The 22,640-nt window shown below is 41.7% G+C and overlaps 1 protein-coding gene across 2 annotated transcripts in view; it reads left to right on the top strand.

Moving 5' to 3' along the window:
- The window catches only part of HID1 (HID1 domain containing), a 42,655-nt gene that overhangs the window by 5,578 nt on the left and 14,437 nt on the right, over nt 1-22,640 (top strand). For both annotated transcript variants that reach the window (XR_014153588.1, XM_081850722.1), the window contains exons 2-11: nt 2,371-2,520; nt 5,501-5,671; nt 10,380-10,493; nt 14,231-14,337; nt 15,262-15,375; nt 16,984-17,206; nt 19,043-19,099; nt 19,212-19,352; nt 20,187-20,277; nt 22,275-22,426. Coding sequence is in view for 1 of the 2 variants with exons in the window: in XM_081850722.1 (XP_081706848.1) it covers nt 2,371-2,520; nt 5,501-5,671; nt 10,380-10,493; nt 14,231-14,337; nt 15,262-15,375; nt 16,984-17,206; nt 19,043-19,099; nt 19,212-19,352; nt 20,187-20,277; nt 22,275-22,426 (1,320 nt within the window). In the remaining variant the exon portion in view is untranslated. The remainder of the gene's footprint in view (nt 1-2,370; nt 2,521-5,500; nt 5,672-10,379; nt 10,494-14,230; nt 14,338-15,261; nt 15,376-16,983; nt 17,207-19,042; nt 19,100-19,211; nt 19,353-20,186; nt 20,278-22,274; nt 22,427-22,640) is intronic.

Here is a 22,640-nt window from a genome sequence, read left to right as displayed (position 1 = left end):
CCAGTGCTCATATATCCACCCTCATCCAACATGGATAGATCACAACCTACCTTGAAAATACTGCTTGGGGTGCATACACAAAATGGCTACCCTTTCGTATAAAGTGGCTGTTCTGGGAGTTGGGAAGGGGATTTTGTAGGGTGTGGGACAGATATCATCCTAAGGGTGTGGGAGAGGATACTATGAGGGGGGTGGAGCTTAGGGAAGAGGCAAGGCTGACACTTCTTTGATGAGTGCTGTGTCTACTATTCTAATACACTATATTTGATATTCCTTCCAGTTGGTTTTGCATTCTTCTTGCCTTTTCATATCCAGCATAATGCACATTTTTATATCACATTTTTTTAATGTCACATTTTTAATCCATCTGCATTGTGGGTGATTTGCTCATTAGTTTGTCCCAGGACCATGTTGAAAAGAGTTTGGTAACTTGAATATTTTTCAAGGTAATGGATGTATTTGAGTTGCATAATACACTGCACCCCAGTTATACCAATCCTATTTATTCTGGGTAATTGTTACTCTGATCAAGTCAGGGGCCACTTCTTTACCTAAATACTCGGTTATATCATTCTGAATTTCAGTGTAAATGCATTTTACACCTGTGCACACAATCCACTAAAATTCCTGATTCTCAGTAGTTCAGTGCCATGAATATGCTTTTCTGCCGAATTTATTTCTGATTGTTCACTCTTTTCCTCTTTCCTCACTGAGAAGGAGCTGAATGCAGACTTGCTGTGTTGCCCATTGGTTAACATGCAAACACTTTCTGCATTAAGTGCCTACTTTAGAGAATGCAAAGGGGCTCATTTTATGAATGTTAAGGATGGTGACAGGGAGGTAGTTGACATTAGTATCTCATGGGAATATATAACCACTACAGAACAAACCTGCTCTACCAGTTTATGCTTTGCTTACCTGCTTCAGCTTTCTGGTCTTTATGTTTTAGTGACACATTACCATCAATAGCTCAGGTAGTGCCCCTTCATCACAGCCAGTTATTAATCAGGCATGACAAAGTTTCTCACTCTCACTTGCTTTTTAAACTGTTCTCTAACAATGTAGGCATTGGATGCCTTTATCTGCTGTAAAGCCAGGAAATTGGAAGCCAGGAAATTGTCTTTGTTTAAACAAGCAGTCATCTTTCCTTTCCTCACCCTTTCCAAACACAATTTGAAATTGCCGAATGCCCCGAATAACTTGCTATTAGGCAAGAACTGCTGTTTGCTTTTGGAGCTTTTACTAGATCACACAAGATCACGATAGAATATTCATTCTACCTGATGTCTTGACTTGTCCTGCTGAGTAGTATTCAGTGAGTCTGTAATGACTGAAATTTATTTCCTTTATTAAGAGAGAAAACCTTCTTCACTTGGTACACTTAGTATTCTTAGAGTGACTGTTTATGTTGGCACAATATAATCAAGTCTGCTCAGTATGACTTTTGTGGTTGCCTATATCATAAATTATATGCATGTAGATGTGCACCCATGTCCAGAACACTGTGTGTTACTCTGCCTGTGTATATAGCTCTGTTCCCATACATGCATTGGTTTCTATTAAAGTAAGTGTCTGTCAAAGTGTCTTTCTTGAAAGCTGCAACAAACGAACAAGAGATGTTGGTGTAGCTTCATAGGGACCTGCCGAATCTCACCACAGCTTCTTGCCCCTTCCTATTGGCCATAAGTCCTTGCCTTTTTGCTCCCAGCTTCTCTACATCATTTCTCTTCAGTTTTTCCACCCTACTTGTGTCTCTCCAAGATCCTCTATTATTTTATTAATAATGCATTTACATTTGTCCAACTGGTCAGTATTATTGGGTTGATTTGGTTGGATGGCTTTGGATGTTCCTTGGTCATGGACTTCATTCAAATGTCTGCTTGATAAACAAAGTGATCACACCAAGTATTCAACCAGTAACTCAAAAACCAATGTAGGTTATAATTGTGTGGTGGTGTTTTTAACCTATTCCCTGCATTCCAAACAGTCTTCTGTGGCTCTTAGCTTTCCCAAGTGTCATTCCCATTTCCAGGTTTTGTATGTTTTCATTAAAGACCACCTGACTACTCCCATCTGCCTTCTCAGGTTGTACTGCTGCATTGGGCGAGAAAACCCCTTTCTATAGGAGTTATGTCAGCTGGCACTGGGCTAGTGCTTAGCAGTCATTTCTGATAAATTATTTTTGAAGAAGCATGGTTTGTATTGAATGTCTTTTATTGGTCCGCTTTTGCATACTGATGTGCTATGATTATACTGATGGAAGTGTTTATCTTTATTGTTGTGGGCTGCTTTGACCTCAACTTTGCTGTTGGAAAAAGCAGCATAAAAATACTGAATCAATTTAATCCTTTGATATTTGTGTCTCTTCAGCCTGTAGAAGCAACAGATGATGCGTTCTGGGACCAGTTCTGGGCAGATACAGCTACTTCAGTCCAAGATGTTTTTGCTCTTGTTCCTGCTGCAGAAATCAGAGCTGTGAGGGAAGAATCTCCTTCAAATTTGGCTACTTTGTGTTATAAGGTAAAAGGCATTCTTCTTCCTGTATTGCCCCCACTGTGAAATTCAGTTAGACAAACATAGCTCAATCAAAGGGGGGCATTTGGCCAAAGGTAAACCAATCCGGAATGAGATGTCCATCACTCTTAAGTAGAGACCACTGATCACATGGAATGCACAGTTTTTGAAATGACTCCATAATTCCAAATAATCTTAAATTAGCACCAAGGCATAGAAAGATACTTCAGTAGATTCATTGTTAGTTGAGGTTTATAGTAATCTGGAAGAGGAAATAGTATCAAACCACCAATACCCTGCAGGGTAGGCAAACATGAAAGCTGTAGTTAAACTTCAACAGGATTAACTATGGCAATCAGTCTTGGACAGCAGTAGCCTGCAAGGCAAGAATAAGAGTGCAAGGATCTGAATTCCAGTTATAAAGCTCACATGTGTTTCAACTGTAGATACTTGGTACATATGATCAAAGGATCAGACAGACTTTTGCTAGTTTAAGTGTGCTCAGGAGTTACATTTACCAGGTGAATTTTAGAATACCATCTTTCTCTCTTTCTTTTCTTTTCTTTTTTAAAAAAGCCAGACAGCGCCCGCGGGGTATCAAACTGCCATTAAGCAATTGGTGAATCTGCAAAGATTGCTCCGAAGTAACTGCTAGGCTAAGCTGGCCCAGAATACCATCTTTCTAACCCTCCCCAGGAAAGCAGACCTAAGGGTCAAACTAGATGTGACCTCAGTTATGCCTCTGAATCCCATTATAGGGACTCTCATGTTCTTTTAAGCCTGGAGTCCCCTATGTGCTGTCTGCAGGCAGCATGGTGTCCTTGGATCAAGACCCCCTGGCCCTCCCAATTTTTATTTTATTTTAAAATTAGGTTTAAGAACTATTTTTAAACGTTTGGTGCTTGGCATTCAGCTACCTAGCCTTATTCCCTCACTTTCCTTAGAGTGCCATTGGGTGGTCCCAGAGGTTTTCTCCAGAGAAATGGAAAGGCTGGCTGAAGACCAGTGGCTGTGCTTCCAGCCTCCCCCTAAAATGCTTTGGAAAAGAAAAGGTCATCATCATTACCATGAATGAAAAACTCCTTGTACCTGATCGCTCAGAGGCTTAAAAAAATGCTGCTGGAAATGCTTTTCTAGTTCTGAACATGATGTAGTGATGAGGGAATGATATTGGTGAAAAGGAAAACAAGTTAGAAACTGGTGAAAAGGAAAACAAGTTAGAACTTGCTTTTCTAGTAAATTACTTGTGCCTCCTGAAGGAGGACAATCTTGCAGGTTAAAGCAGTTTTATTTCAGGAGGCCCAGGCACTATGAATGTTGCTGTAATATTTCCATTTTCTGATGTGGTTATCTATCTATCATCTATCTATCTATCATCTATATTGCAAGCCACATCACAACATATATTGCAAAGCAGGGAATGCATTCCTTAAATAAACAAACATCACTTCCTACCTCAGAAAATTGAGCCCCAGAGCAAGTTCAGTATTTATAAAAATACCCTTTGTATTATTCCATATTGTATACCAGGTTTAAACCCTTGCATTATAAGTTGAAGCGGTTGTTAAAGACTTTGGTTTTATCTCTTCTTGTTTAGGTTTTCTTATTCATTATAGCAGAATATTTGTAATTCTCTGTCTAACAGATAAGACTTTAACAGCACAAGGGTGTCTTGGACAGGGGATATGCATCAAATTTGTAGTTTCTTGCTTTCAGGTGTAGAAAATAAGCAAGCGGGTCTGTCTTTTTTCTGTACATGTATGTGGCACAGTAGAATATTATGATAATTGCATACCACTAAGATGTATCCTAGGAGAGTTGTCCCATATTCAGCAATAGGAACTTCAACTTCTCTAGTCTGGAATGTCGTTCAGACATTGAAAATACTTTTAATATATGAGGTTTTCCCTCTTCTTTTACTCTTTGGTAAACGGAGGAAAGAGGAACCTATTTGTATCTACCAATACTTGTAGATTGGACTATTGCTAGTCCACTATGCAGTATTTACCTGCAGAGCACTTTATTTAATATGACTTTACATACCTTGCAAATCACCGGGCTGGATGCATGCTATTCAAACTGTGTAAGCAGTCATGTTAAACCATTTCTGATAGTTCTCCAAGAGCTGGAAGTGGCATATTGATCCTCAAAATGTACTTTGCATTTCCAATTCAAATATGAGTTCACTTTCAAGATTAATGCATACCATACTGCAGACCAAAGCTTTTCTCCCTCCACTAAAAATGTATCTGGGAATATCAGATGATAACTACAAAAATAGAAGCTAGCATGGACTGCTGCTGGTAGGGTTATACTGGAGTCAGTGACCTTGTTCCTGAAAAACAGTGATATTAACTTGATCTCAGGTATTTATCTTGGAAGTCTGGCATGCTCTCTCCCCACACTTTACAAATCTATTGACCAGCTGGATCTATATTTCCCACCTCTTCCATTATGCTTGGCACTTGTTAAGAGCACTTCTCATAGAGCAGCATATTCATCTTCAGTCATTTTTCAACACCAAGGAAGAAAGTAAGATTTTGATTACACACTTCTAAGTCTTGAAAGTCTTTCTCTCCCCCACCCTTTACTAAATTGTCACATTCTCAGAAAAAACGTCTTTTTCAGATGGATTTCAGTATTGGGAAACATACAGCATTGCATGATCAGATTTAAATGCTCACAAAAGTATTTCCCTTTCCCCTGCTCCCCCCTCTTCAAAATCTGTTCCAAAAGCAAATTTGGGTGGGGGAAGGAAGGGCAAGTTCTGTTAAACGAATGGAAATCTGTTGTGCTAATGGGATGGAAACATTGGATGTTACCTATTACGTTCAAACAGAGGCCAGCACTAATAATAAATAATTATGCATTTATTAAATGCTGCTGCTGCTGCAGTAAGCCATTTGAAAACATGCATTATCTGTGGCAATAATTCGTGTCTGCATGCCAGTGGTTCTTGTCATTTGCTTTACCTTATTTGTTCCAGGCAGTGGAAAAGCTGGTGCAGGGAGCTGAGAGTGGCTGTCACTCTGATAAGGAAAAGCAGATTGTCCTGAACTGTAGCCGCCTGTTGACCCGCATCCTACCCTATATCTTTGAGGATCCCGACTGGAGAGGCTTTTTCTGGTCAACCGTTCCTGGAGCAGGTCGAGGAGGGGTATGTATCTATTGAATTGTACTACTGCTTTCAAACAGATGAAGGAGGCAGGGCTACTTCTTAATCAAAATGTAATGATTAATTTATTTTAACCACTAAATTATATTTATCTAGAGGTAGGAAAACTTCACCCAGGCCTAGGCATGCCTGCACTGTGTTGCTTGGTTTGCTCTGATCCTGGCACCATTTCTACCTTCTTAAATGAAGCGCTGAAACATATTTAATGGAGGACTGGAGGCTCATAATGGAAAGACTTGTAAAGCAGGCACCTTGTTTTGTCCAAGCCTGTATCTTTTAAACTAACTTTCATCCATGGGCATCTCAAGGGAAAGCTGGTCATTCTCAAAACAATACCTGGTGTTGAAGAATTGTCTTGAAATTCATTCTATCTATAAATGGGATGGGAGGGAAGAAAATTAAATGAACCTAGACTGCTGATGTCCTCGGAAGGACAACCTAAGGTGCTTTTCGTTGCTGAATGTTGCATCTTACTCAGCATCTGCAATAGCCTGCTAAGGAGTAATTTTGGTCTGCAGTGCCAGTGAAAAATGGCAAGGACTGACTGTACTATTGATCTCTTGTTCCAAGTCATGCTTATTCAGAGCCAACAATCACAATCACAATAGTTTTCAGGGTTCAGACATACTCTCAGTAGTTTCAGGTGTTGTTGTTGTTATTTACAATAACAACACATATGATCATATATACATATATGATCAGCTGGGATGTAGAAACTTCAAGTTATCCTGGTCCCAAGCTGTATACGGCTGTGTATACCAATGCCAAAACCTTGCTTTGAACCTTCAAAAAAATAATATTAAAATCCTACAAATCAGTTGTTTGGCTTGGGTGGAGAGGTGAAAGGACTGAATCCAAATCCATTTCCTTCTCCTGAAGAGATGGCTGGTGGCATTCTTAATTTATCTTCCTCAAAGACTATGTGTGCAGACCAAGTGTTTGTGGGAATAGGGATGTGGTGGGTGTAAATTGTGTTGAACACTTGAAATGTGTTCTCTGCATTGGCCTTAGAAAATGGGACTTGGAAAATGTGCAGGAAGTACTGAAGAGGGCTAACCCCAGTGCAACACTAAGTGGGGCGGACTTCTTCACATTGTCTGGAAGCAATCAGTTTGTGAGTTGTTTATGCCCACTTTCCCCGAATGCGTAATAAAAATTATTTGCTTTTGACTTCTATAATGCCATTCTAGTCTCTAAACCTCCCACTTCTGTCAAGGAATTTAAATCTGACAAAGCACAGAAATTTCTGCAACCAAATATTGAGCATTCAGCCACTTTGCATGTTTTATTGATTTGGTTTCTCATTTGGGCTTTGCTCGTAGAATTTGGAACATTTTCGTTTTGTTTTACTAACTGCAGTTTTGTAGCCATAAGCAACACAGGATGAAACCATTTTATGTGTTTTTGAGTTGTTGGTGGGATTTTTGTTTTTGCAAATTGTTAAACTGAGAATGCCACGGAAATCTGTTTCCACACCATATCTGCAGAAGGACTTGCTTAAAAATAATCCCCACTGCCAATTACAGCCTATGTACAGCATGGTGGTGCTTTCTTGCCTCATTTTGCTTTACTATAGTTCATCCTCCTACAGACTGCCAACCTGTTTAAATGTGTTGACTTTCCAATAACATTTTAAATTATTAAATTGGTCAAATGCAATACAGTGGATGCTTGGGTTGCGAATGTGATCCATGCAGGAGGCATGTTCGCAACCCGCAGTGTTCGCAACCCGCAGTGTCGCATCTGTGCACGCTCGGGTTACGATTCGGTGCTTATGTGCATGTGCAAAGCATGATTGCCGAAACCCAGAAGTAACCTGTTCCAGTACTTCTGGGTTCGGCACGGTGCACAACTCGAAAACACATAACCCGAAGCGTCTGTAACCTGAGGTTTGACTGTAGTTGAAATATTGGGAACATGTATGAAAATGTTTTTGTTGACTAAATAACATCAAATAATTTATGGGGGTCAATTTATGGACTCTGTTCTTTTTCAGGAGTTTCTTCTAGGCTAGACCCGTTAAAAGGAGCAGGAGTTATAAGAGCACAACTGTGATAGTATAATTCTGCCTATTCATTTCAGTGGAGCTTAAGCTGGAGATTGTAATTGGTGCTTACCTCAAGAGCTGTGCATTGTATGTTCCACTGAAGGCCACGGCTCTGTGTTAAATCCATCCCATGTTAACAATAACAGATGTCTGTGATTAATCGATTTGATGCTTTTGCCCTTAAGATTCTTAGAGACTATTTTTCCTTCTCTGATTTCAAAGCTGAATGGAAGGGCAGCCAGCCGGTTTCCATCTCTTTTGTTTTCTATTTCTGCACTTGGTATGCTTTTATTGGTTGCCCCGTTATGGTACTAGACGACGTCGGATCAATGCAGGTCATTATTGTAGTCTAGCCTGCTTGCCATGAGTGAAGGGCTCTGTGTCATGCACAGGCTGATACAGGCCTGGCTGTCACAGATAAGCCCCTGTCCCTCCCCCTCCGCTGGAGGAGAGTATGAGATCCAGGATGAGCTTTGAGTGGCAGTGCTACAGGCCTGCAGAGGGGATGTATGGTTCCCTTGGAAACAGCTGCAGACTTGTGACTGAAGCACCAGCGCTGAGATAGAAGAATAGGGCTTGATTTGGATGCCTGGAAGCACTTGGGCCGCTGAAGGAAGAGACTTGCTTTGCCCCAGCAAAACTCAGAGCATCTTCTTGCTGAATAACTCCCTGCCTCTATAACACATTTCTCACAGATCATTCAGCAACATAAGAACTATATGCTTCTGTTTAAGGTCTGATCGTGCAATGACTAGATTCTAGAATACAGTAATGTATTTGAAGCCAAAGTAGCCCTGATGTTAAATTATTTGACCAAGGACATTTGGGCTCATTTGCAGCCATTTTTTTGGCAATGCATAGTCTACATTAACTTTGTACTTTTGTGTGATACTTTGGGATATATTGTGTTCCACTGAGCGAAAGCCCTATATTTTCTATGTGGGTAAGATATTTATAATAATTATAGATAATGCATCAGTAGGTTTTGCAATTATGATGTAGATCATGGGCTGCATGAATGCTCCTTTTTCTTCATATGCATGGCTTGTGCTAAAACATAAGCATTGGCTTGTTATGCAGCTAAAGGTCCCTGTAGCTCAGCATTTTGTTTCCAAAAGTGGCTAGCCGGATGCTCCTGGGAAGCTTACAAGTACGGCATGATGAAGATAGCCATCCCCTCATTGGGGTGACTTGCTTCTAAACATGGAGTCGCCATTTTCAGCTATTATGGCTGGTAGCCACAACCATATTCTACCATTTGCTCTTAACCACACCTGACCATTGTGTGGTTTTAATAACAATAATTCTTGTTAAAAATTTAATTTGCCTGTTACATTCCCCCCCTCCAGACTTTTATTTCCAGTTAAATAACTCAATCATTTGCTTACCTATCCAGGAGTATTTGGCTGTGCTTGTGTAATCCCATCATTTTAAAAAAACAAACTGATAAGGTGCACTTTCCAGTTCTACTCCTCTAAGACAGCTTTATATTTCATCCTGAGTTTTAGTTACATGGAAACTTGTACATGTGAATTTATTTAGAAAACTAAAAACACAAGGGGAAGCGCAGCAGCACAAAGCTATTCACTTGCCAAAGAAAACTTCTGGACACAGTAACACGCTTCATGTGGTCTGCAGAGCAAAGGTGCTCAGAAACTGCAGATAGGTAAAATGTAATTTGAGAGAAAGCTGTGGACGATATGTAAATAAACCCTTTGTTTCAATTCCTACCTTGGTCAGGCTGCCATTGGGTGGTCCCAAGAAAAAATGTTAGTGCTTAGACTTGCTTCCTCAGCTAGAACGTGGAAAAAGCTGTGTCCTACATGAGTCTGACCAAACTGCGGGAGGCAGTGGAAGACAGAAGTGCCTGGCGTGCTCTGGTCCATGGGGTCACGAAGAGTCGGACACGACTAAACGACTAAACAACAACAACAACTCCTTATATTTATCCTATAAATAGACTGTGTTCACAGCCCTTACCCATAGAAATAGGCCTGGTTCTAAATAAAAATAAGCATGTTGCTTCACATAACTCAGTAAAGGTAGGTAAAGGTAAAGGACCCTGAACGGATAAGTCCAGTCAAAGGTGACTGTGGGGTGCAGCACTTTATCTCGCTTTCCGGTTGAGGGAGCCAGTGTTTGTCTACAGACAGCTTTCTAGGTCATGTGGCCAGTATGATTAAACCGCTTCTGGCACAACAGAACACAGTGACAGAATCCAGAGCGCACGGAAACGCCGTTTACCTTTCCACCACAGCGGTATCTATTTATTTACTTGCACAGGTATGCTTTCAAACTGCTAGATTGGCAGGAGCTGGAACAGAGCAACAGGAGCTCAACCCATCTCGGGAATCGAACCACCGATCTTCTAATCGGCAAGCCCAAGGGGCTCTGTGGTTTAGACCACATTGGCACCCTCTCCCTTAGTAGCACTGCCTCTTTTAGGGTTTGCCTCTGTTGCATTTTCTCCTCCTCCATAGTTTTGGCTTTTTCTGAATCCTGCACCAGTGCCTCTTGGTAGAACCTATTCCAACACACGTGTTTTGTGTGCTTCCAAAGAAAGCTAAGTGAATTAAGTAATGTTGCTTTGCAGTCAGTGTAAAGATCAGATTGAGTATGCTGCGATTTATCCTTTGATTGCAGGGAGACGAAGATGATGAAAATGCTAGGCCTCTCGCTGAGTCACTGCTTCTGGCCATTGCGGATTTGCTCTTTTGTCCAGAATTCACTGTCCAGAGCCACCGAAAAAACAATGTGGTGAGTTCAATAATTTGATTTTGTTCTATCCTGACAGGTTACGGTTGCAGCTCAATAATACTTAGTAGTCATGATTAGGATTGCACTGTGAGTTTTGAATAAAGCCCTGCTTAGAAGGTAACAGAAAATATCCACTCCTATAGGTCCCAATTCCGCATACCTAGGCATGCTTACGCAACAGGTTTGCCTAACTCAGTGTTGGGTGTAGGGCATAGTATGCTTCTCCATGAGTTCGTATTCCATTTGCAAGTAGCATGGTAAACATAGTGCATTTAACATTAGACTGATGACCCAAAATTTGATGAACCCATAAAAATCATAATTGTGAATCTTTCAGATATCTGTTTTTTTTAAAAATTACCTTTTGGTTTCCGATCCCTTGGCATGGCACACTGCAATAATCTCCAAAAGCTTGTTTTTACATTTCTTTCCTTTTCCTTTGTCATATTTTAACATGTTTAAGTAGTAATTCATCTTGAGGCTATTTGGTAACAGGCATGCATAATACACAATAATTAAATACTATTAGCAAGGACTTTTTAAAAATGAAAATGGACGGGTGCACTTTGACTCTGTGGAAGAGCCTTGGTACAATATGTGTAGCCTGTGGCTTCTTTTGATGGCAAGGGTTCTTGCACAGACCTCTGCGTGTTGGGTAGAAATTACTCTTGTCATAGTGCATCATTCTAAGGGCCTCCAGCAATATTGAACAGCTGTTGACTGCAGAATAGTGACTCATGTATGGGAAAATTAGTGTGACTAATGCTGAATCTACCCCCTCTGCCTTCCTATTTGGTGGGGTGTGCTTGAAAATAATTTTCTACATGGCTAGCCTCTGAACACCTGATGTAACTAGATATGGGTGAATCAGTTTAATATGTCAGTCTCTCATACATTCATAAATCCATTATATTTACTCATTAATCTGTGAATTATTTATTTTTTAAAATAGACTACCAAAATACAATAAGTACATTTCTAAACGGATTTTTTTTACCCCAAAATATGCTTTTTACACATTTCATATGCTTTCGATCTAAGAACTAGGTCATGAAATTCATAGAAGTGCAAATTTAAATATACAATTATTTTCTTGCCAGCGCACATTTGTGCCATTTGCTTAAAATGCATATGGGATGAAATTGCCCTCCATCCTCAGCTATAGCAACGCACCACCCTGCAAAGGCTAGCACCAGTTATTGTGTTAAGGAATCTACACTGGTTTCAAAACCAAGTTGGTTGTAGGGGTTCGGGAGCACCACATGATCCTTCTGCCTCTCTTCCCCACTGCATGATGCTTTCAAGCTGCAGAGGAGTAAGTGATGTAAATAGAGTCGGACTATTTGGCCTGTTCTGTCAAATTAGGAAGCTTTTCTCTTCCATGAGTTTTGTGCTGTTCTTGGAAAAACTAAATTGGAGTTGCCTGGTACAAACTGTCCAAGGAGTATTGCTGGCAGAGTGTTGTGGTATTGTTGAGTGAACCTTTAACTGGGTTGCTGATACTGTCCCCATTACTGTGTCTCAGCCATTGTGATCATTGCACCATCTTGCTTCTTTCATTGGCGTTCTAATTGAGGCAAGGTTAGCTCGGCAGAAGTATCCTTTAGCTCGCTGGACACATTTTATGCCATGCTTCTTTTTTAATTCTGCTGATTGAACTTACGTCTGAGAGAGATTTTTAAAAGCCTTGAGTGACTTGCAAATACCCCAAAAAACTTATTTGATTATTTGCCTTCAGTGAAATGTTGGCTCCATGGGGAGATTGCAGCTGTTGGATTGAGCTTAAAAGTTGTACTCCTCTACAGAAGGCGATGCTCTGCATGATTGTGCCTTAGGCAGGCAGAGTTGGTTGCCGCTCCAGCCATTCAAACTGTTGTCCTGTCTCTGTGTTGGGATGTGTGAGGTTGACCATTATATAATGGAAATTCTGAGGCATTGGGCAAGAATTGTAAATGCCACTCCGTGTGTGCCAGGGAAAGGATAACACAGAACTTTCTTAATTAAAGCACCGGAATGATTTGTTTTAATGATGCCAGATGCCCTTAATTTGAGCACGTTAATCTGAGGCCCCTTTTGCCTCAGCTGCTCCTGAAAAGCAAAATAAAACGCCACTGTATTCAATAGCTGCTTGTTTCCATAAAAGTGGTCCCAGTGATTTGTTTGTGGCACAGAATAGAGCGTGTTGCTGCCAAAAAAAAATAAGAGAAGGGCAAAGTGGTCAACCTTAATAAAGCTGAATACAAAGGAAAAGCTTCTTAAATTTATAACTGTTTTCAGTGTGTGCTGGTGGGAAGGGGGTCTTCATGTGAGTAATGATTTATTGGCCTTGAAAAGCGGCAGCAAGAATATGGATGAACTAGTATTGGAATGTGCCCTTTTCTGTATAGAAGAAGAGCTATTTGTGGCTAACTACACTATTGTGGGATCTGTTTGCTACTAAACATGTCTGAGACTACCTGATTTGTCCTAGATGATAGTCCAGAATGCAAGATTAGAAATAACAGAGTCTTGTGGCATCATTTCTTGTACCATAAGCTTTTTTGGACCAGATGCCAGCTTCCCAGATGCATGACGTGATCATCTAAACAGAAGATTGAAAATAGCCACACATTTTCAGTTATATTCAACGGAGTCATTCCATTAGCACGAGGACTTCCACCTGCACAACAGGGCTTCCTCTTTTCTCACCACACACCCCTGTGCCCCCCTCATCTCCTTTGTGGGTGTGATTGTGGGTACCAGGGGCACATGGGGAAAGGAAGCCCTATGGCACTAATGGAACAATCTTGTCATAACTTTGCCTCTCTAAATTGTAAACTAATATAAATGTATACATCCTCAGTTCCTACAAAAACAAAACATAACATGGCTGTGTGTTGCGATGTGTGGCATTCAAGGCCGGAAGTGAATTTTGTTTGTTCTGCATTTTTAAGTGGCTTCACTTACGTCTGCTGGGCTAATATGCAGATTGGAACATGACTATGTTTTGGATTTCGTGCTTCTCCAAGTTTTGCAATACGGTTCTTGGCTCAAAAACGTACCAAAATTTGTTAACATGTGTTTTAGGATTAAAGACGATTAGAAATTCACTCATTGGCATAAACTGTGGGAGGAATTCAACCTTGGGCTATTACAGTTGTTCTGTCAATGCAAACATTTCAGCTTTCCAAATAGAACGACACCCCACTCTCCTTCCATGTGTTGTTTTTGGGGTTCTCCCAACTCCCACCTCCCCGAGCCAATTTTGAAGGGCATGGGAGGGAAGAAAGAGGAGAAGCCCTATTGCACAAGTGGAAATCCTTGTGCAGGCATCTCCTGATGGGACTCATTAGTTGAATCCTGCTCTGTGTATTTAAACACCTATTTTGTGAGAAATATGTATTTAATTATGTATCTGAATTCATAATGTTTTTGTGTGGATTTTAAACAACTTTGGAAAAGGGCAGACAACAGACTTCTGAACCAACACATAGTAAATCAGCAAGGACTGGAAATAGACTGATTGGTCTATCCCTAGTAGCCCTATATCGCTTCTCTGCTGCTTGAAACTCTCAGATCCTCTTAATCTATATACAAGAGATCATTGGCATAAGGAGGTATTTACCCAGATCTTGGTTATCCTGGCCATTCATTCAGCTGGAAGATTCAGCAGGAGCCTCTGCTAGTAAAAAGACAAAGTAAATCCCACTTCCGGTTTGCATGAGTATTTATCTTTCATCTCCTGACTTCTTTTCCAGGACACAGCTGAGGATATCCATGCAATTGACAGCTGTGAATACATCTGGGAGGCTGGTGTTGGGTTTGCTCACTCCCCACAGCCCAGCTACAACTACGACTTGAACAGGTAAGAACATCAAAAAATACTCCAGAAGAGACAAAAGGAGAGCTGGCAGGATGATTGGCACTATACAGAAATGTGAGCATCTCAATAGACCTTTCTTTGTATGGGCGAAAACTAGGTGCTAATAACCTTATGGTATTGAAGACTAGGACTAAATTAATTTCATATATGGAGAGGTGTTTTTTTTTCTACTCAAGTCCACATTCTAGATGGTCTCTGATAGAATATGAAAACCAAGGCATCATCGATATATGAAGCTGCACAAGCTAACAGTGCTAATGCAAAGGCTACATCGGGCATTGCATTGCATTCCCCCCCCCCCCCCCCCGCTGTCACTGTTTTGCTTAGATGGGCTCCATGGAATAGGGCCAAACAAAAGCCACAATGTTTGTTGCTGTTTAATCGTGTCCGACTCTTCGTGACCCCATGGACCAGAGCACGCCAGGCACTCCTGTCTTCCACTGCCTCCCGCAGTTTGGCCAGACTCATGTTGGTAGCTTCAAGAACACTGTCCAACCATCTCGTCCTCTGTCATCCCCTTCTCCTTGTGCCCTCCATCTTTCCCAACATCAGGGTCTTTTCCAGGGAGTCTTCTCTTCTCATGAGGTGGCCAAAGTGTTGGAGTCTCAGCTTCAGGATCTGTCTGCTAATAGCTACTTACTGTGAATGGGAGAGTGCATAAGTGGCTCCTGATGGCTAAAGGAATAAGCGCTCCTAGAAAAAGCATGTCTTTGAAGAAAACTTCTCAGTGACCACTTACAAATGCCAACATGAAGAAAAATGCAGTTAGTAATGTATATTAAGCTGGTGGTTGATGAAAGGTTGCTCAGTTTACATCGTAACAGAGAATCCGAAACTACCCCTCCATTAGCTCTCCATTCCTTACAGCCTCATGCAACTGGGATTTCTTGCTGTTGTGTTTTTCAGGACAGAGCTCCTGAAGCTCCTGCTGACTTGTTTCTCAGAGGTCATGTACCTGCCCCCCTCCTCAGATAGCAACTCAAATCCCTGGGTCCAGTTTTTCTGCTCCACGGAGAATAGGTAAGAGGTAGCTGACTGTATGTGGTGGATACTTTGGAGCAATATGGTTTAATCCAAATCTGTTAGCCTAAGAAGTTCTATAGCAGGCATCCCCAAACTCGGGCCTCCAGATGTTTTGGGACTACAATTCCCATCATCCTTGACCATTGGTCCTGTTAGCTAGGGATGATGGGAGCTGTAGTCCCAAAAACATATGGAGGGCTGAGTTTGGGGATGCCTGTTCTATAGACATGGTATCTCTCTTCTGCATGTGTCCCCACCCCCACCCCCTTTTGTGGGTGTTTCACTATATCTGCCTTACGGATGTCCACACTTGCCTAGCTTTATTTACAACTCACACGTGTTGCCCAAATAGGTGATATATTCTACGCCTCATACTGGAAGTTGAAGTTCACTGTACTGTACTCCAATTTCTGAAGTACAAGAAAGGTAGACAGGGTGGACTTTCTATATTGGTTTCCAATTGTGGCTTCAAATATTCTGACCACTGTATGTTGTTGGTTATACCTGGCTTGCAATCCTTGATTCCTGGTGAATGCCTGCCCTCTGGTGTTCATATCTTGCAGTCTTCTGCCTTTCAAAAGGCTTAAGCGCCTTCATTGGTCTAGAATATGACTGGATTTATCCAACCAGCACTCCTGAGCTGAGTGGTATTGCTTTCCTTTTGCTACATCAGTTGATGTGATAAAATCAGTTGCTGGCAGCTTTTTTCATGCTTGCCTTTGCAGATGATTCAAAATGGTTTTTTATTCTTAGCACTGTGGTGGAGCAAGCTCCAGTGACAGTGCTATTTCTGTCCCCATGTAATGGAAGGGAGCAAGTGCCAAGTGTGTAAGTAAGCCTTGTGCCACTTAAAAAAAGACTTAATCATACACACAAAGCAGTGTTGGAGAGGAAGAGTGCTTAGCCTCAGAGAATTAAAACAAAAGGCAGCCCTTCGTTGTCTATGAAAGAGGTAGTTTTGATGATGTCCACTTCTTTCCCCACTGCCCTTAAAAAAAGAGAGAGCAATAAGAGCATTTCACTGCCTGTTACCATGGCAGGAGGAACGTCTCTGTAAAGCAGGAAAACAAATAAACTCCTTTATGCTCATAAAATTGCATGGTATATGAGTGGGTGCTATTTTTTTATTGTCTGTTGTAAATTGCTTTGGGAAAATGTTTTGTTAAAGGGATAGGGTATGTTTTAATTGCATATTGCTAGTGATGCCACAAGCACTTTGACCAACTATTTTATACAGTAGAAGATTTGTATAACAGCAGCACTTAAGTAGCGATGAAATATTTTTTTTTTATTACAGCTGTATGGGTTATAATGGTTCAATTCAAGTTTATGTTGAAACAATTATGGAATAATGCTTCATTTATCTAGATGGCTAGGAAGAATAATCTAAAAATATCAGATGCCTCAGAATAAGTGTCTCTCCCCCCCCCCCTTTTCACTAATCCATGCTGTCCCTGAGGCATACAGGTTTCTACCCTTTCACATAGAAGTGAATCAATGCTAACAGAATGCACACCTTATAGAAAGTACGGCTGCCTTTTGGAAAGCTTTGAAGAGTTTTTCATCCCCAGTGCAACTTCTTGAACATGTTGGATCCTCTTTTAGGCATGCGCTTCCACTGTTCACTTCCCTCTTGAATATCGTCTGTGCTTATGATCCAGTGGGCTATGGGATCCCATATAACCACTTGCTCTTCTCGGACTATCGTGAACCCCTGGTGGAGCAGGCTGCCCAAGTCTTGATAGTCACCCTGGACTATGACACTTCCACCAGCTCCAGCCCCACAGTAGATGGAACTACCACTGGAACAGTCATGGATGATGCTGATGTGAGTTGCTCCCAAGTTTAGCTGTGTTTCTTGTACTGAGGGGAGGATGGGTACACAGGTTTGTGGGTACACAGTCATTTATTTTATTTATAAAATTAATACACCTCAAAGAGTAACTCTCCTGCTGGAATTTTGGTGTTCCTGTGTTCTGCATTTTCTGTATGTGTCTGTCATGAGACCAGTCTCAAAAATTGCCCAGACTCACACAAGAGTCCTTTTGGTCAGGCTGAAGGTCCTGAAACTGCCAGATGTTGCATACACACACCCCTTCAGGAACCTCTGTGAAGGAAAAGTCATTTTTGGGTGGGGAGAGACAGTTTTGTTGCAGATAAGGAGCATGGGGGAGAGGATTTGCATGCAACATGTAGTTTGGGTTTTGGGAGAAGATCAGATGGTGTCTTTGACCAAACAGGTAAATGGATTTGTTCCTATCAAAAAGCCCAATAAATTCAAAAAGGGAAGATCAAAAACTAATACAGTATGTATGTATCATAAATTCACCACAATGTGAAATGTAGTGGGATGACTGACTTCTACTGAAGTTTGAGTACTCTGCCCTCTCTCAATAGTGCATACTTCAGTATAGTGCTGTTTTCTAGAGTCCAGCTGGTTTTTGAAAACCTCTTTTCAAGCTGTCTTTTGCTAAGAGACAATTGTAGTAATCATGGTAAATCTGAGACATGAACTCCCCATCATCCTAAGCGTTTAGTGGTGCGTTTGTTTCTCCTTAATACTGAAATAACTTCTTCTGAATCCCTGACCTGTATTAATGTGCATACTAACTAGCTCATTTCAGGGCATTCCACACACTGTGGTTGTAGCTCACGTGATTGTTTTGGTTTCACTCTGCTTTTCTTCCTGTCCGCATGCTGGGAAGGTATCCCATGCTTGCTCTCAAAATGAGCAGAGATGAAAGGAGCACTCTAGCCCTTCCTTTTCTTGCTCAGGTGAAGGAGCTAACTGGTCTTTATTGGAGGGGAAGGTCATCTGTGTACTGAAACACTCCTTTTGAGCCAAACTGATGCTCAGTCTTCAAATCTTAGAATGCTTTCAGCTGTCTGTCCCTACATACTTTGTACTAAGAATGCTCTGAAAAGTATTACAGTTCATACTGTTCTGTGAGGCAAACTGCATGTTACCCAGAGATGTAAATACTGAAGCCCCAATGTCGTTAGTGTTGAAGAAAAAGAGCTTTGGAGGTGGGGAGAGGGCTTATGCCTTTCCATTTTCCCCTTTACAGCCATTTTTTTTCAAACCAAATCACACACCCTCCATTGTTCCTCCCCTGTGCGGCCCTGAAATTGTTGGGTGCTAGCAGAGGTAATTCATTTTATAGGATAATTACCGCAAGCCTTCTAACTTTGCAGAGCTTTCCACTCCAAGCAGAAATCTTTGTGTGACAATTAAAACCTTGCATGCTATCAATAGTACTATTGGGAACCACTTCCTATTTTTGTGTGCAAGTCAATTTTTAGAGTTAATAGCATTCCTTATATAATAAGCAAAGTAAGTAGCCTAGTCTAGTCTAGATGTTAAGATGCTAGTCTGGATGCTAAGTATTGACTTTGGTCAGCAGCACTGCTGTACGTTGCATCCTCAAAATGGAAGGTGTATCACTTGGCTTGCTGCTAAATTCTATGAATAGAAGCACTTTTATTATACCAAATCCTGTTCTGTGTATTACTGATCCCTAACTGAGTGAATTTGTCAAATATTAGAATTTTCTGACAATTTGGTGAAAATGTCAGTTGCCAGAGAATGTAAATAACTTTTTATATGCCCTTAATTGCCAATGCAAATGCTGAGAAGTGCTATCTCAACTTCCTTTTAATGCAGCCTCCGGGACCAGACAATCTGTTTGTCAATTACCTGTCCAGGATACACAGAGAAGAGGTATTGTGCCATATTCTTCTTTTGACTACTTACTGGGCTAGCCTTGAGCCCATTTACATTATCTTTGTTGACAGGACTTGTTTATTCCATTTACATTATCTTTTTTTGGCAGGATTTTCAATTCATTCTGAAAGGAGTGGCCCGTCTACTCTCCAACCCACTGGTCCAAACCTACCTGCCAAACTCTACCAAGAAGATTCAGTTCCATCAGGAGCTCCTGGTTCTCTTCTGGAAACTCTGTGATTTCAACAAGGTGCACAGCTGTTGGGTCTGCCAAAGAATCAAGAGGGGGAGAGATCTGTGCCTGCTGAAAGCAAGCAAGGCAATAAGGGAATCTTAGTGATAGCGACTAGGGATGTGTGTGTTACCTAGTTGGCAGTTCTCCTCTTTCTCCTGACCTCCTTCCCCCTTGGCTGGTTTAGCACTGAAAGATGCTGGAATGGGGAATCATTGAAGGGAAAATATACTGATTAGTATCGTTCTTTCATTAACTGGTGACTGTGTGGGACATTATAACCCTTGCTGATACTGCTAGTCTGCTTGCATGTGGTTGGACTTGCAGAGATCAGCATAGGCGTCAACCCAAACCTTATGTGAGCTTCAGGTTCCAGGCATGCTGAATCAGCACACCTGATACTTGAGAAGCCTCCAACAGAAAGCAGCCTATATAAGGGGGAAAATAGGAAATTATAGTGCCAGCTGTTTGCTGATTTCCTCACATAATAAACTATTTGCAGAGCATGCTTTTCATTATTCAATCAAGACATTTAACATGAAAATAAATGTGGGATTATCAGTGCAAATCTTGCCATGTCTTTTTAGAAGAGAGACTCATTGAGTTAGTAGGACTCTCTCCTTAACCTTTTTGTGCTGCAATGCAGTCAGCAGAAAGCAGAGTTCTAAAACACAAAACCACTGATAAACTAGCCAGCACTTCTGAACTTGTTGTTTCGTATACTGTCCCTCCTCTCTGACGCATCTTCATAGGAAGCATCAGCTTCTTTCTGTTGGGCCACTGGGCCGTGGCTGGACCTGTAGAGTAGATAAACTGTGTGAAGGAGTTCAAGTCTTTATCTTTCCCTTTCAGAAATTTCTCTTCTTTGTGCTGAAGAGTAGCGATGTCCTAGATATCCTGGTGCCAATTCTCTTCTTCCTGAATGATGCCAGAGCAGATCAGTGTAAGTTTGGTCTTGTCTTTTTCTCAAAACTCAGGTTGATAAGGCTTGCTTCTGCATTCATTGTGATTGCTTGTGCAGTCACAGATACTGGAAATAACTTCATGGGTGTAGCTGTAGTCGGGTCCAATTCAACTGAAGTGGTTGTGCCTAGAGAGTATGTGAGGCTGGAAAATGCTGTATTTCAATACAGCCCCCCACCACCCCGTCAGCTTTGACCCAATTTGAAAATATAAGCTACAGGAAGACATCCATACCCACTGTCTGCCCACTAGTGTGTACGCAGCATGAGAAACCAGAATTATCAGTTTACAGTCATATAGCCATAGGCCATCATGAGCAGCCTTCCCCACTAATCTTAGTGTTCCTGTACTGCTCAGCTGGTAGCTCAAATTTGGAAGATTCAAAAGAATGGCTGGAAAAGCACAGGTCAGTGTGTTACCATTAGAATATGCGAGAAGCTGGTTTGGTGTCTACTGTTCACAGCATCCAGAAGCCAAACATAATTCAATCAAATGATACCCACGTTAATTTTCCTTGGCTCTTAGGTCATCAGCCTAGATGCAGATTCCAGATGCAGAGGCAAGAGAGCTGTGCTAGGGCCACGCCAGTTTAGACATGGGCAGACATGTCTGTTATTTTCATGTGTAAAGCATGGGAGGGGGAGGGTTCAGGGCTTCTTTTTGTTTTCCTTAACATGACAAGGCATTCACAGATGAATGGAGCTTAGCCATCTCTCATCCAACCTCACTACATTGTTTTCAAGTATGTTTCTCTTCAGCTCTGCTCAGTGCCATATTGGAGCTGGGCTGGGAAAGAACCACTGCAGGCAGTGGAGGACTGTGAGGTAAGGCAGGATAGGGTTTAGCTCTTCACAGGCATTTGGTGTTTTTTTATGTGCAAACAGGGTGTCCACCCACTCCCTGCTTTAAACATGTAGATTTGGATTTGAATAATGGCTCAGTTGGTAGAGCATCAGACTCTTAATCTCAGGGTTGTGGGTTTGAGTCCCGTGTTAGGTGAAAGATTCCTGCATTGCAGGGAGTTGGACTAGATGATCCTCATGGTTCCTTCCAACTCTATAGTCTATTATCTATTATCTATTATCTATTATCTATTATATGTGTGGCATCCCTGTCATATCTGGTTTGGGCCTCCCTCTCCTTTTTTTCCAGTGCCCTTCTTGGAGTACATTCACAGGTCAATGTACATTGGAGTACATTCACAAAATCAGCAGTCACACATTGCCCCATGCCTTATACTGAGTAAAATCATCAGCAGTCCATCTAGCTCAGCACTGCCTGCAGTGACTGGGAGCAGCTTTCCAGGATTTCAGATAAGGGTTTCCCCCTGCCCTACCTGGAGATGCTGGGGATTAAAACTGCATGCACCGCAGATGCTCTACCACTGAGCTGTGGCCCTTTCCCCGTTAAACTGCTTGGGTGTTGGGATACTGCTGGGAAGACAGGGGCATCAGGCAGGCATCAAGCAGGCCCCCAGCTGGCTCCAGCTACCGGCCGGCAGCCGGTGTTCCTTGGAACAGCATCAAACAGTGACATGAGCCTCAGATACGTTTAGAGACCTGGGCACACTCTGTCAGCAGAGTTTGTAAAACATCACACAGCAGATGAGGCGGACAGACAAATGCACCAGCATATTTACAGCATTTATTCAGCATAGTTCAGGAACAAAGGAAAACATGTCTGCATCCCTTCGTCTCTGGCAAAACAGCAGTATAGCAAAAGCAACATACAACGGAAGTTCCCAGCAGACTGTGCTGGACGTAAACAGGCATGTGATACACAACAGTCATGCCTGACCCTTTTAAGGTGGAATGGAACTATATCCTAACAGTGAAATGGGTCTGTTTTGATCATGAGTTTCTTTAGGACCATTGCGCTGAACAGTAGCGGAATTGCTGTGCGGAAGATTCTTCTACAAAATTATTTGCGCTATCTCCATTAGTTGATTGAACATCAACACTCTTCTTCTTTTTACAGCACGAGTTGGGCTTATGCATATCGGTGTCTTCATCCTACTGCTGCTGAGTGGAGAGAGAAATTTTGGGGTTCGGCTGAACAAGCCGTACTCCGTTCGAGTACCAATGGATATCCCTGTATTTACAGGGACACATGCGGATCTCCTGATCATTGTGAGTGTCGCAGTTACCAGCCGTGCCCGTTGCTCATCCACACTTCCGTTTTCCCAAGGAAACCCACAGTTTAATGCTGAATTAGAACAAACAGCAATTGGGTTTTCCATGGATTGTCGTCTATTCCAATTTAGCACTAAAGAGCCTGTTTTTCTGGGGGAAAGCGGCAGGGAAAACAGACCACCACTCAGAATCATGCCTAGAAAACACAGGA

The sequence above is a fragment of the Podarcis erhardii genome (genome assembly GCF_964252035.2).
Source record: "Podarcis erhardii genome assembly, chromosome: 2".
In the NCBI taxonomy this organism is placed as follows: Eukaryota; Metazoa; Chordata; class Lepidosauria; order Squamata; family Lacertidae; genus Podarcis; species Podarcis erhardii.
The sequence above is the reverse complement of the archived record's forward strand: the minus strand, read 5'-3'. Positions and strand labels throughout refer to the sequence as shown.